Here is a 16173-nt window from a genome sequence, read left to right as displayed (position 1 = left end):
GACAATATGAAGCAGTCTGTTAAACACGGTATCGGAACACTCTGTTGGGAAGAAAAAGAGTATGAAAGAAAAGGATCTGGCTGGTCTATGTCTTCAGTAAACCGTTTGGAGCTGATAAGTAGTCAGATTAAGCCAAGGCAGAACTAAATGTTTATTAGATTGTTAACTTCAGCAAGTGTTCCTGTAGTGGTGTAGAATTTATAAAGTAAATTATTGTTTGTAATTATGTTGTTTTATTTCTTGAACCTGGCACTCTAAATGTAATTTTATATTAAATAATATTTTATTGCATCAGAAAAGGATCTAACTGAGCTGATCGAATCAATTATTATTTTAAAAAGTATTTTTAAATGATTTTTTGAATTTTTTTCCGAATTTAATGCTTAAAAATAACAAAATTTCAGGATGCAGCAAATATGTCTGACAAGATGGAGGACGCCACGATAATAAATGATTACAGCATTATAGCAGGTAAAAATCAAACTAATATGTAGTAGCGCCTTCTAGCAGGCGAAAATGAGATCGCGACCTAGACCAGAAAATAAAATGACGGATCCAAAATGGCTGCCATGACGTCATACGGGCTGGCGTAATATCTGTCTTGGGATTAGTGGTGGGAGGTCAGCCTACCATTTGCTTCCCTGGAGAATGGATCCATTGCTATTTTTAATCGAATGACTTCGTCAGATTCGAACCGAGGACTTCATTACGTAAGTACGTTCCTTATTTAAATTAAACCAAATGAATATTTTATATTATTAAATTTTCCCGTTAAAATATGATAATAATTAGGGATTTTCAACATGGCGGTCGTAACGAAAATTGAAACTTTCTATAATCAATATGACGGCTGTAACAAAAAGTGCAAAGATGACGTCATAAACATCCAAGATGGCAACCGTAACAAAAGTGCGACGGTGACATCTTAACTCAATATGGCGATATTTTTGATTAAAATTTTATGAATTAATTTTTTTTTTTTTACTTTTCAAATTTTCTTCATTTTCTAGCATACAAATTGCGTATTTTCAAGATAATGGGAATGTGCGTAACAAAAGTGCAATCTGAAATCCAAGATGGCGGGCGTGACGTAATCAATTTTTGTATATTTTTTGGAATTTATTTCGAAATTTTTTGGACAAAAATTAAAAAATTTCAAGTTTACGGTCAAGTTCAATGTCGTGACCTCGGCGGATTAGGACAGCTTGCTCTAAATAGGGAAATTTATAGAAAGTTTAGTCATTTTTAGTCATTTTTGAGGGGTTCTGAGTCATGTTGAGGAATTATGTGAAAATGTTGCCTAAAAATTAAAGATAGGCCTAGTGGCCAGTCATTGAGAGGCTTTTCGACTCCGCAATTTAGAACTTACTCTCGGACACACCAATGCATACTACTCTTAATATAATTTAAAAATTAAACAGACGTACACTTTACAGTTTATGAAATATCAATCTTAAAAGGGTTCGTTATTAATTAAATCTTACATTCGACTGATATTTGATTGTCTATTTCTTTAGTAAAAAACAATCGTAATTCATCAGATAACTTTCATACACTAGTAACATATCAGCAATTCCCCGAACTATCGTGAGCGATGTGGATGGTTATTAGCTATTTTTTTTTTTTTTTTTTTTTTACATATTTTACATATTGTGCTTTCGAATGCAGAATAGAAATATATGGCTTTGAACACAATTCTTCGTATTTTGAGATAATTTGACTTCCAAACAGTATGAATTATTCAGTCTTCCATACAATTTACGTTTTCAAGGAAAAAAATTACATTTTAGAAACCGAGATGAAAGTCGTATTTTTGCTCAAAGGATGCGTAAAGATAAATTCCTTTGATGTAAACGTTTTACTCGGAGAAAATGAAAGAGGTAGAAGATGGGCACCAGGACATAGTTACCATGCTTGACAAGTTCTCGGATTTCACTGCTCTTTGTTTTGTGTTGCGTCTCTATGGCAACGCCTGAAACCTGTCGAACCAGAAATGTTTATTTATTTTTCTGAAAAAAAGAAAAAGCAGCCCGTAATATTTCTCTTGGAAAAAGAAATACAATTCATATAGCTCAAAAAAATAAACATTGTTTTGCAGTTTTATCGGACAAAGAATTCTTTAAGCAGGAAAGGAATATTTGTGTGGTTAGTAAAATATTTATTATAAATTTTATTTCATAAGAAACCGTATGCAAATTTAAATTCATTTATTATTGCCTGTATGTATTGATCTGTTATTGACGTTATAAGCAATAAGTGTTAATGTTGAAACTGGCCACTGGATAAAAAGATAATAGGTGCGTGTACTTATGAACGCGCCTTAGAAATTGTACTTATTTGGCGTAATAAAAAAATACTCATAACAAAATAAACTATACATCGTTTAAAATAAACAAACATAAATAAGCTTGAAAATATACTTTTAAAGTTTATAAACACAATTTATATCACTAATACACACCATAAACAAATATTTTTAGTCATTTGGACCAGTATTTAATATCAGTCACATAAGAAATTATTTAAAACCACATATATAATTTTTATTTGCATGAACCCTTGTCTCATAGTAGGCTATGGATTTTTGTTGCATGCTGTGCGCGCATTATAAAAATTCATCATATTTTTTTTTAAACGCGCCTAAATATATTTAACCTGAACTCACTTATATAAATACACTTGAATAATCTTATAAACACAATTTCTATCATTAATATTGACAATAAATAAAGGATTTTATTGAAATGTACCAGAATTCAATATCAATTACTAAGATTTAAAAGAACATATATAATTTTTAATTTTTATCTAGTCTCTTTTTTAATTTGTGAAATTTCGTTGCATGGTTCGAGCGCATCGTAAAAATTTACTCATTATTTTGTCATAACGCATCTAAGGGAGTTTATCTTTGAAATGTTGTTGTTTAAAGATAATTAATTTCTCAAATGCTGTGTAAAAATCTAATTCAATAAATAACTTTAAGTGCAGTCGGAATAATGGCTTTAACGGGCCCGCCTACCTGGGCACACCTACGGTGTGCAGAGCTTCAGGAAAAACAACGCGATTTCAAAACTACTCAAGATATCCGAGTAGGGCCTATTTACGAATAGCATTTAAGAGTTCGTTGAGGGCCGAAAAGTACTTTTAATTTCGGATTGAGTTTTTAAACTGTATTTTTAGAAGCGTTAAAATGCCTAAAACGCGTGTTTCCAGAGTAATTTTTAGGCATAAAACAATCAGTACAGATTCTTGAAAGCACTTAAGGGGCTTGCATAACACCTTTATCTTCATTTCTCCGCCATATAATGTTACGGTCACCGCTCAAATTTCACAGTTATCCTGTGCCGACGAGAAGACTGCGTGCCAGTTCAGAGCCTTGCGCTTAGAGGCTATACCGCGCTGGAAGCACCAGCGAGCGTCGCGCTTATCATCCCGCCTCACCAACACACATACACCCCTGACGAGGCGGGCCCCTTAAAGTGTTTAAGGTATGAATATTTGTATACTCTATTTTTCTGTTTATTTTAATGCCAATCAATTACAACTTTGGTTTGGTTTGAGTTAATATCCTTACTAAACAATAATAATCCTCGTGCGGTTTTAAGATTTTTACTAAATAAATCTTTAGTACAGAAACTTTCTATAACGAACGTTTGCTTTAAGTAGTAGTCTTCTGAGCAAATATTTTTAAAAATTCCTTCAGTATACTATTTTGTTTAACCAATTTCAAACAAAAATATTTACATGTTTTGTGTTTCGTGTTTCAAAAATATTTTTGTAGGCATCTCACTTTGTTAAAAAAAATTTTCATGGACATACGCTGTATGTCATACAGAAACTAAAAGAATGAACAAGAAAGATGAATACACTAACACTCAGAAAGCATGCCAAAATCAGCTGGTGTCGGATGTTAAACACATAGACGGCATAGAAAAATCCGTAAAAGGAATATTAGTCGAAAAGAAAGTCACAGCACAGACGAACAGTAGTCTGGAAAAGACGAAACAGTTTAAACAATAACAGAAAATACAAACAAACATCTTGGAAAACACAGCGAATGTCTATGAAAAGTCCATGAAAATATTTTAAATCAATCTTCCCCATTGTAGTAATCAAAGAACGTACCTCGTTTGGTTATACTGAGATTCACGCTATACAAAGTACCTTTTTGTAAGCGTCGTGTCTCGCATGCTATTTTTGTGCACGGCAATCATTATAAATCAATTTCCCTTCCCGGACTTGGGCTCGCATCCACGAAACTGCCGTTTGGGGCAAAAGTGGGGTAAGGCGCAAGGCGAGAAGACACGCATACAAAACAGCCTGGCAAAGTGATGGGATGCCAAATATTTTTCCGCCCCTTTATTTTTCTCGCATCTCCCCGGCAGTTTCGCGCACTCGCTTGAAGCACGTATTTCACGGCTCTGATTGGGTCGTTAGGAACCGGTGGGTCGATGTGTAAACTCCCCCCAACCCCCAAACAAACCCCCCCTCCCTCAACTAGGGCTTCAGGCGCCCGCTTTTCGCTCGTCGCTCGACGTAAATATCACCCATCGAGGATGGAGCGACGCCAAATAAAGTGACAACGGAGGAAGGGAAGTGAGTCGGTGTAGAAAGAGAGCTCGCGAAGTATGCTTAGAGGGATAACACAGTTTTGTGGCCAAAACTAAAAAAAAAAAAAAAATAACTGATGCACTGCTGCCCAAATATTTTTGGGTGAATAAAAAAATAGTTTTAACTTTTCCACAAAGTGGCTTTTTTATTATTGCCTGGAAATATTTCTTGTCACAAATAAATTGTTCGTTTGAAACTAGGAAACTATTTAGCTTGTGCTTTGATATATTTGGTGCAGTATCAGTTATAACATTTTTTAAAAAATGTAATCTCAGTTGTATTTCAAAATATATTGCGCAATAAACAGTCAATAATATTGAATGTATATGTGCCTCCGTTAGTTAATAATATTTTAACTGGATTTTTTAAAATTAAGTTTGAATTTATACTTTTTGAAATTTTGGTAGCTTTCAATTTCCTAGTTACTTAACAAATTTTTAAAGTTTTATTCTGCATATTTGAATTAATATTTATTAGAGTAGTAAATTTTTATCGTTTTACCAATTTTATTCCAGAGTTTATTTCAAAGGGGCAAATTTGTCTAATATTTATTCATATCATTTTAACATTTATTTTAGTAAATTATTTTTGACTTCAAATTTAAAAAATATGTGAATATGACAGTAGTATATGGATAAATTTTAATTTAGGTTTTATCCTGAAAATGACTGTACATGTGTTCTAATTATATAAAAAACACTATATACTTCGGAGGAAGTTATATAAACTCCATTATTATAGTTTTTTAAGGCATTTGTGACGAAACTATCATAAATTATGAAAAAAAGGATATTAATGAGCAATTATGCCTATTTTTGGTATAAAGGTATTCTGCAATCCACTGTAACATATTATTATCATTTTTAAAAAAAGTATTTATTACATAAAGAAATCATTTGTGGGCTTATCACGGATATTCAGTAATCCAGTAAGTTTTTTCTGATTGGCCGGGATAAGTGTGAAACCAGACCATTTTACAATTCAAAGCCGATGAGTATATATGAAGGATATTCGCAAAATTGGGAAATGACAAAACAAGCCACTTTTGTAAAGGAACAAATGTCCGAAAATGACACCTTACAAAGTCACAGACGCACAAATTATAATTTTTCTGGCTTCAGGGGACTTCTCCACTGGCTGAAAGGACGCATGATAACATCGCTGTGGCGTTCCAGACGTTTGCAGTCAAATGCACTATCAACCAGCAGTCTGGTGAAAGGCACAGTGGATGTTTGGTTGTGCTCAGAGATTAGGTAAATATACGGTTGGAGCATAAGGTCAGATTCTGGTCGGCTGAAAAAGGGGGGGGGGGGGGTAGGAGAATCCAAAAGGGGAGGGGGATTTCAGTGTACTTCACGTACCAATTTGGCGGCCGTTTGTTTACAAACCTATTAGCTGTTCCGGTATTGGAGTTTAAATTGGACAAAAATTTCAACTCATTTCATTACATTAGTATTATGAAGATTCATTAACCAGTAATATTTTGATCTAATTTTTTTAACATAAAATAAATAAAATAAGACTAGAACAGCTAATACAAATATAAACAAACATCCGCCATATTGGTATGTGAAAATCAGGAAAACAAAATTGGAGGGAAAAGGGCTTCACATCGGACGGTTAATGCTCCATATGTATCCTTTCCTAATCTCCGGTTGTGCTACGTTCACAAGTTTAGATTTGGTTGATTGGAACCGCGTTAACTGTGAGTTAGTACGATGATGTGATCACAGATTCCATAGAAAGCTGAAGCACGGCAGACCGCTCATTAGGATCCGGGAAAATTCGCGGGTTCAATGACCTCCAGGACTCCTCAGTTCTACGTATACCTATTCGGAAAGAGATATCATCACCCTCTATTCGTTGGTATCCTGTGGGACGTACCAACGTAGAAGCTCCGTTATTTGATACATCTGCAACATAATGTTTCTCATTGGCCCAGAGTCCGACAGATGAGTTGCGGGCCAATAGCAGAGGCACAACAATTAAGGATATAACTATTTTAATTTTGGTCAAACGCGAAATTAATACGCAGATTTTTTTCCGGGCCCTGCTTATCATCCGCAGAGACGGCCGACATGTCAATGCTTTACGGGCAGGCAAAAATAAATTTAATCGCAGCAAATTTAGTGGGCACATACACAGGGCGCTTTTCACAACAGACGTGTGAATGGGAAGACAGACTGGTAGTATCATACAACGAAGGGTGACGTACATCAAACTGCTAATGGCTAACTCTGAACGTCTGCAGTCGGGTTGTCACCTGCTTCGCGCGGAGCGTTTGTGTGAACGCCCCTGCCAGTTGTCCTAAGTCCTTCGGCAGTTGTCCACCGAAGCCCGCAACTGTCCACTGTCCTAAAGGGGGCAGGCAGGGGGCCGAGGCTCTAACACCTTCCCGATCAGAGGAGGGAGTAATCCCATTACAGATTGGTCCAAACTTTACTTTCTCTGAAAGTTTTAAACTGTAAGCCGACTCCCAACCTAACCTTAAGGGCGCATATTCGGTAGGAGTGGTGGAGGTACCAGCCTTGAGTCGGAAAACAGTTGTCCGCAACTGTAACTCACCAGCGTTTCATTTTCCTACATACGTTACCTAACCAAAGGTTGCTTTTTTTATAATTTTCTGCCACCCGTTTGGCTAATGCCTCGCCATTTGCGAACACTCTCGTGTATTGTAAAAAAATGGACAAAGTGCATTAAAGCATGCAATTAAAAATTATTTTTTTTCTTCATTATAAATCATCTCTCTGGTACAGTGGTTCCCAAACTTTTGCAGCTGGCGACCCACCTTTTCTCAAAGGAATATCTCCACGGTCTATCGGTCCATTGTGGAGTAAAAAAAAAAACCTTCTTTGTATAGTATCCCTTCCTTATGTATATATTATTTACCGTCAAATATTGCAAACATATAAATGCTTGTTTTAAGATACAGATTGATTATTGATAAACAATTTGTGTCCTGATTTGAAAATGGTTTACAAAATATAAGCACTTTGTAGCAAAAAAAGAGTTATTTATTTAGCAGTAAATGTGTTAGCACAAAAATCGATTTGTTTGGATTTTTCTTAACTTTTCTGAGTGTTTATTCGATTATAGTTTTAGGATCGAGTCGCGACCCACTAGTGGGAACCGCTGCTCCAGTAAATGTTATGTGGTGAGAACGCGGGAAGCCTTTTCACAGACGAGAGAGCCAAACTCCCGATCGTGCATCTTCGGAATTTTTTTTTTTGTTCATTGTAAATGTTTTGTTAAAAGGATACTAATTTTGTGCTGTCATCATTTGTGGTTTTTTTTTCGTTCAGTTAGTCCATTTTTCTTTGTTTATCTTTGTTTGTTGACCATATTCCTGTTGTGGAGTATTGTGTGGAGTTAAATCCTGACAACAGCAATTTTTTGCTTAATTTGTGTTTTTTTTTTGTAGTTTTCTTCTACAGACATACATGTGCTAAGCAATGGCGTATGTCCAAAAGCTTACATCAAGTCATGCACTCCCATTGCACAAATTTTTCAAAGATAGGATACTAATGGTCAATTAGGTTAGGTTAGCTACATTAGAAATACTTTAAAACATTGCGGACGGTCGATTTGGTTAAGATAGCTACATTAAAAAGATACGAGGAAAAAAAGAAGCGAGCATGAACTTCGGGGAACTTCGGGTTTTGGCTCTCTCTCGTCTGTGAAATGATGGCTTCCCGTATGTGGTGAGAACGCAGTGCCAAGCTCGACCGGAGACGTGACCACGTGTTTGCTCTTGCTGCAGCTTCGACGTGCGCGGCAAGCCGCTGAGCCAGGCGCGCCACCTGTCCGCACCGGAGGTGTTCGGCTCGCGCGCCTACTTCCGCACCGTGTCCGAGCCGGCGCAGCTGGTGGTCGAGGACATCCGGCGCCACGACGAGGGCGTCTACCGCTGCCGCGTCGACTTCCGCAACTCGGCCACGCGCAGCTTCCGCTACAACCTCACCGTCATAGGTATGTTACAGGACTTCCGCTACCACCTCACCATCATAGGTAGGTTAAAGGACACCTCACCATCATAGGTAGGTTGAAGGACACCTCACCATCATAGGTAGGTTACAGGACACCTCACCATCATAGGTAGGTTGAAGGACACCTCACCATTATAGGTATGTTGCAGGACTTCCTCCACAGACTCAACGTCATTGGTAGGTTGAAGGACTTCCGCTACAGCCTCGCCGTCGTAGGTATGTTGCAGGACTTCCGCTACAGCCTCGCCGTCATAGGTATGTTGCAGGACTTCCGCTACAGCCTCGCCGTCACAGGTAGGTTAAAGGACTACTACTAAAACCTCACGGTCATAGGTATGTTGCAGGACTTCCGCTACAACCTCACCGTCATAGGTATGTCGCAGGACTTCCGCTACAGCCTCGCCCGTCGTAGGTATGTTGCAGGACTTCCGCTACAGCCTCGCCGTCATAGGTATGTTGCAGGACTTCCGCTACAGCCTCGCCGTCACAGGTAGGTTAAAGGACTACTACTAAAACCTCACGGTCATAGGTATGTTGCAGGACTTCCGCTACAGCCTCGCCGTCATAGGTATGTTGCAGGACTTCCGCTACAGCCTCACCGTCATAGGTATGTTGCAGGTCTTCCACTACAGCCTCGCCATCATAGGTATGTCGCAGGACTTCCGCTACAGCCTCGCCGTCATAGGTAGGTTGAAGGACACCTCACCATCATAGGAAGGTTGAAGGACACCTCACCATCATAGGAAGGTTGAAGGACACCTCACCATCATAGGTAGGTTGAAGGACACCTCACCGTCATAGGTATGCTACAGGACTTCCGCTACAGCCTCGCCGTCATAGGTATGTCGCAGGACTTCCGCTACAGCTTCGCCGTCATAGGTATGTCGCAAGACTTCCGCTACAGCCTCGCAGTCATAGGTATGCTGCAGGACTTCCGCTACAACCTCACCGTCATAGGTATGTTGCAGGACTTCCGCTACAACCTCGCCGTCATAGGTATGTTGCAGGACTTCCGCTACAGCCTCGCCGTCACAGGTAGGTTAAAGGACTACTACTAAAACCTCACGGTCATAGGTATGTTGCAGGACTTCCGCTACAGCCTCGCCGTCATAGGTATGTTGCAGGACTTCCGCTACAGCCTCACCATCATAGGTATGTTGCAGGACTTCCGCTACAGCCTCGCCGTCATCGGTATGTTGCAGGACTTCCGCTACAGCCTTACCGTCATAGGTATGTTGCAGGACTTCCGCTACAGCCTCGCCGTCATAGGTATGTTGCAGGACTTCCGCTACAGCCTCACCGTCATAGGTATGTTGCAGGACTTCCGCTACAGCCTCACCGGCATAGGTATTTTGCAGGACTTCCGCTACAACCTCACCGTCATCGGTATGTTGCAGGACTTCCGCTACAGCCTCGCCGTCATAGGTATGTTGCAGGACTTCCGCTACAGCCTCACCGTCATAGGTATGTTGCAGGACTTCCGCTACAGCCTCACCGGCATAGGTATTTTGCAGGACTTCCGCTACAACCTCACCGTCATCGGTATGTTGCAGGACTTCCGCTACAGCCTCGCCGTCATAGGTATGTTGCAGGACTTCCGCTACAGCCTCACCGTCATAGGTATGTTGCAGGACTTCCGCTACAGCCTCGCTGTCATAGGTATGTTGCAGGACTTCCGCTACAGCCTTACCGTCATAGGTATGTTGCAGGACTTCCGCTACAGCCTCGCCGTCATAGGTATGTTGCAGGACTTCCACTACAGCCTCGCAGTCATAGGTATGTTGCAGGACTTCCGCTACAGCCTCACCGTCGTAGGTATGTCACAGGACTTCCGCTACAGCCTCGCCGTCATAGGTATGTTGCAGGACTTCCGCTACAGCCTCGCCGTCGTAGGTATGTCACAGGACTTCCGCTACAGCCTCGCCGTCATAGGTATGTTGCAGGACTTCCGCTACAGCCGCGCCGTCATAGGTATGTTGCAGGACTACCGCTACAATCTCACCATCATAGGTAGGTTGAAGGACTACTACTAAAACCTCACCATCATAGGTAGGTGAAGGACTTCCAATACCACATCACCATCATGGTAGATACCAGGAAGACTTCTTCTACAATTTCACTGCCATAGATAGGTTTCAGGAAAACTTTTTCTGCAGTACCACTTTCATTGGTATGTTCCAGGAAGAATTCTGCTGCAGCATACCTGTGTCGTAGGTAGCTTTCAGGAAGATTTCTGCTACAGAATCACTCTTGTAGGTAGTTTTCAGGAAGAATTCTACTACAGCATACAGTCATAGGTAATTTTGAGGAAGATTTAAGCTGCAGCATCACTGTTATGGGCAGGTTCCAGGAAGACTTCTGCTAAAACATTACTGCCATGGGTAGATTTGAAGAAAAATTATGTTTCAGTAAAACGTTCATGGATAGGTTCCAGAAGGACTTCTTTTATTAAGTCACTAAACAAGTAACAGATGAATTTCTGCTAATAACTTACTTTTATAAATAGATTGTTCAAGGAATTCATATTGAACATCACTCTCATAGGCTTGTGCCGGCAAATTTTCTGTTATCACCCCACCATTACAGAGCATGGTGTGACATGACTTCCACTAAAACTTTACCCTCATCGGTAGGTTGCAAGTCTTCCATTTCATTCTGTCATAGTTAAATTTCAGGACGGTCAAGTACGTCACTAGATATGTAACAGAATAACTTCAGCTAAAATGTTACAAACAGTTTGTTGAATGATTTCCGCTTCCACCTCATTGTCATAGATATGTTCCCGCAAGATTTACGCTATTACCTTACCGCTATTGGTATGTTTTGACAGGACTTTAGCTACAACCTTACCTTCATAGTTAGGGTCCCAGGTGGATATCTGCTGCATCATTAAGTAGGTTACGGAAGAACATCGGCTTAAATCTCAGCGTTTTAATAGTTTGTTCAGGGACTTCCACTTAAACCTAACTGGCATAGGTATTTAGCGATGGAACTTCTATAATTTCGCAGTTAATGGTAGGTTGTAAAGGGCCTTCCTCTACAGCTTCAATGTTATAGTTAAGTTGCAGAAGTATTTTCGCTACAATCTCACCTTCATGTGTAGGATCCAGGAAAGTTTGTGCTACAACCAACCGTCAAAGGTAGGTTGCGGCAGAATTTCTGCTACAGTATCAGTGTCATAGGTGAATTTCTGCTACAGTATCAGTGTCATAGGTAAGTTGCGGACCATTTCTGCCACAACTTCACCATCATAGGTGGATTACAGAAATACATCCGCTACTATCACATAATTATAAATATGCTGTTGAAGGATTTCCTCTTAAACCACACTATATTAGTTATGTTTCAGCAAGAGTTCGGCTACTATATCTTCATTTATAAGCATACTGATATAAGACTCCTACCATAACTTCCACAATATAGGAAGAATGCAGAAGTACTTCCTCTTCAACTTCGCCGTCATTGGTATGTTGTGGCAGGAAACCCGCTTCAATTTCACTCTCATTTTTATGTTGACCAAGTATTTCCGGTACAATATGTGGGACACAGTACATAAAGTTACTACTGAAAAAGCAGTCCCTGTTATTACCAGATAAGCATCCAGACGAATCAAGTTATTTTACGCACATTGTGTATTTCCTGCAGCAGGGTCGAGGATCGGTTTGTGATTGTTGGGAACTATATTGGATTGACGTTACGACAGCCATCTTAGATGACCTAGACCTTGATTACGGCTGCCATATTGTATGACATTTATCTTTCCCACAATATGGAGTGACATTGCCCCAGCTGCCATCTTGTATTACACCATATTAGATTATGACATCACATCTGCCATTTTGTTTTCTATAACTTTCCGCCATTTTACTTTCTAGAACCTTTTGTCATTTTGTTTTCTAGTATTTAGAATTATGTCACATACACCATATTTTAATATGCAACTATTATCCAAAAAAATCGGGAAAAAATATATAAAAAAAATTTTCATTAACTACAACTATAATTAAAATTTTACACAAAAGTCATTTCAGTCATGGACCTTGGAGTCCTCGGCACGAACTCGGTGAGGAGGCTCTTCCACTGAGGATTTCCACTCATACCAGTAATACATCATGACGGCCATCTTAAATCTGTAAATTTGTTTTCGTTTTCTAGAGTTCGCTGCCGCCATATTGATTTATGTTATAAATACTAGAATGAAGTAATGTAAATCACCAGATCGTCAGCTGTCGTAGCATCCACCATATTTTCAGCCATTTTGGTCACCATATTCTAAAAAAATTCCAATAAAATATAACTTCTTAAAAATTACTTTTTAAAATATTTCTTCATTCTATCGAATACTGTCCTTGGTTCGAACCTTAGCCGTATCCAGAGGAGTTTATTTAAACTCAACATTATTTATTTATAAATTACTTAATAAAATCTCTACAATTTAATGTTTTGTGATGAAAGCACAATTAATACGTGCAAAAAAAGCAACATAACTGTGAATATATTTTATTATGTAAATTATATTCTACTACAGAAACACTTGCAAAATATAGCAATTTCATAAACATTTATTTACTCATTCATTAGCTTGTCTGAAGACAGGGACCACCAGATAATTTCCCCACGTAGTCTTTTTTTTCTTGACAGAGTTTCTCGATAATTTGTTCAATAGACTGCTTTACTTTGTCGGAACTGTAATTGAGAGAATTCACTGTCTTCAAAACGCACTTTTAACTAGGTCCTTAAATGGAAATAATACTATTTATTCATACCTTTTATATCAACTTTAGAGTGAATAGCTTCAAAATATTATTTTGATTTTAAAACTGAATTATTCCTTTATTACGTCTTTAAAGTTAAAATTTAAATAAATTTACACAAAGATTAGGTAATAATGTTGTACGTAATCTCGCAATGTATTTATTTTTTAAGTATATAATTTTTAAAGGGTTTAAAACACAACTCATCTCATTTTAAACCCTCCAAGTGTAAATTTTTTAAAAAACGCAAACAAATATATGTTTCACCACTTAGTTAGTAAGGTCTGCAATTCGTGCTCAATTTCCTACATCCAGCATGATTTGTGAAAGGAAGAGAACAAGTCTGTAACAGATGAAAATCTGCAAAGTAATAAATTTGTATACTGAAATTCATACTGACGTCTGGGCTATATCTTAAAACTATTACAATGGTTTTAAAATTAGAGCAGCTATAAATTTGGCTTAAAAAACTGTTGATGACAGGTGTATTAGTGAATGGGTGATGCATACTAAACACAGTTTCTGATAAAACATTGAATTCAACCACTTTTATTTAGGGATTAAGTAATTAAAATTAAGAAACTTTTACAAATCTTCAGGATGATCTCACAAATCTATAGCGGTTTCCAATATTTCAAAATAAATGTTTAGTTTTTCTTTAAATCCTTGATTATTTTAAAATGGGAATTACCTACTGTAGGATGTTTTTACTTATTCTCTTTCTTTCTCTCTCTCTCTCTCTCTCTCTCTTCCCACTCTGACTAATGTGCAGGTCAACTCTGGACTTAACTCACGCCTCGACTTCACGGCTGCCACGGAGCTAAAATGGCGGCTACCAGGAGAGCGAGTACAGGAAACAAAACTCGGGTGAACGTAAAGAGTGGGAACAAGGGTACAGGGGGTTCGAAGTGCGGAAGGGTTTTTCCGGGAGGATGGCACATTCTGTCGAAATCCAAGCTCCAAACCTTGTTCACCGCAGCGATGTTTTTTTTCATACTCTTTTTTAGAAAAAAAAAATGAAGTGGAGCCGCGGACGAACTTGCCGGTGACAGCTGTTGCAAGGCCAAACCTTTCATCCCTTATCCCTACCACTCTCTCTCTCCCTTCGACGACCCCCTGTCCCGAAAACCCAACACGCGTGACCTTTGCGCCAAAGCGGTGTGCGGTGCCGCGGACACACGAACTCACGGTTCGAAGCCTCGTACTCAACCCCTTCCCCCCCTTCCACACCATCCCCTCTTTCCATCTCCCTCCCCTCCCCTGGTAAAACCCTTTTCGCCACAGAAAAAAAAATTCTAACTCGGCGTTCGGTCGCCTGGCTGCGCCACTGTGCTCTCTTGCCGACGGGGAAAATATATCCGCATGGAACTTGTTCGCGTCGAATAAACAATTTTTTTAAACAGATTCTGGATTTATTCACAATTATCCATGCAAATTACAAGGATCATTTCCATCGCTAAACCTTTGACATACTGTGCCACAAAGAAGTTACATGCGTTTTCTGATTGTAAACTCCGTGTAACGAAAATTTTAAACGGTGGCCTATGATTCAGCGCTCAAACGTGGGAGATGTCATTTCGAGCTAATACTTGTTTTGAAATAATAAAATAAATTACTTAAAAGTAAATAAATATTTCTTTCTTAAAATCTAATATGGCATTTAAACATTAATAAAAGTATAAATATTATTTGAGGGCGTGTTTTATAATGGATATGATTTTGACATGGTAATATTGTACTCAAAAGAATAAATTTTGAATTGTACAAATCTTAAAACTTGACGTTTAAATAAATATTTTAATGATTCTTTTAGCAAGGGGATTGTCTTCGACATTATTAATTGTTTCAAATAATAAAAAATGTTGCTTGGATACATTACTATACACAATGGTAAAATGAATTTGTAAACAATAACAATTATATTTGGATGAAAACATGGTATAAAATAATTTGTAATTTTAAGTGACACAATTTTATGCCTTAAAAAGTTTTAAGTGTAGCCTCTCGTGTTAAACACTCGAGGGGAACAAGGAGTAGGAATGGAACATAGTGTGGCGAAGTGTCATATAATAGTATTACAACTCTATGGTAACAACACATTTATGATCGCCTATACATTAAATTATTCATTACAACTTCATTAATGACAAAAATGTAAACACTTGATATTTGCGGCGTGGCTCTGATGCAAAAGTCTGCGAACAGAAACGTTTAGGAATTATTGCAACGTGAGGCACGTGAATGCAGCTTAACAAATTCACTTCACAATTTCCCGTGCTCTCATACTTGGCACCGCGCTTGGCGCTGGGTACACCGTCAAAACAGAAGCTAAGTTACAAGCAATTAACGTACATAAATTTCCAGAGTGCAATTAAAAGTATATAACAAGACCCCTCGACTTATTGAATATTATGCGACACACCTGTGTCAATGCGGAAGTTAGCAAACATCACCATAATCATTAATATCATTTAACTATTACTAATACAAAAATGACCACTATACATGTTTTCACGAGGGTACGCAGACCTATAATTATTAATATAACTAGTCGTCAACTTTGACTACTCTTGTCGACACGTATTTCTGCGGGCAAGTTCTTATTCGTCGATTCAGGGGTTACCATTGACTATCTCCCCAAACTATCGTAGCGGGAGAAATGCTCGTCGGTGTGGGGACTGGCATTATTCTTCACGTGTCGCTGCCGGGATTCACACCTAAGTGTTGTGTGTCCAGTCAGATGTAAAGTCTTTCATCGGGACTCACAAGCTCACACCGCCGTCTCCAAGCCTTGCCTCCGTCACCACTGCCCCTCTTCTCAC

The 16173-nt window shown here is 38.6% G+C and overlaps 2 protein-coding genes across 2 annotated transcripts in view; one reads left to right on the top strand and one right to left on the bottom strand.

Annotated features, from left to right (window-relative positions):
- The window catches only part of LOC134536306 (nephrin-like), a 414417-nt gene that overhangs the window by 134503 nt on the left and 263741 nt on the right, over positions 1-16173 (top strand). The window contains exon 2 of the mRNA XM_063376058.1: positions 8372-8580. Within this exon, the coding sequence (XP_063232128.1) occupies positions 8372-8580 (209 nt within the window). The remainder of the gene's footprint in view (positions 1-8371; positions 8581-16173) is intronic.
- The window catches only part of LOC134535850 (uncharacterized), a 249011-nt gene that overhangs the window by 162473 nt on the left and 70365 nt on the right, over positions 1-16173 (bottom strand). The window lies entirely within an intron of this gene.

Source organism: Bacillus rossius, chromosome 10, assembly GCF_032445375.1.
Source record: "Bacillus rossius redtenbacheri isolate Brsri chromosome 10, Brsri_v3, whole genome shotgun sequence".
Taxonomy (NCBI): domain Eukaryota; kingdom Metazoa; phylum Arthropoda; class Insecta; order Phasmatodea; family Bacillidae; genus Bacillus; species Bacillus rossius.
The sequence above is the reverse complement of the archived record's forward strand: the minus strand, read 5'-3'. Positions and strand labels throughout refer to the sequence as shown.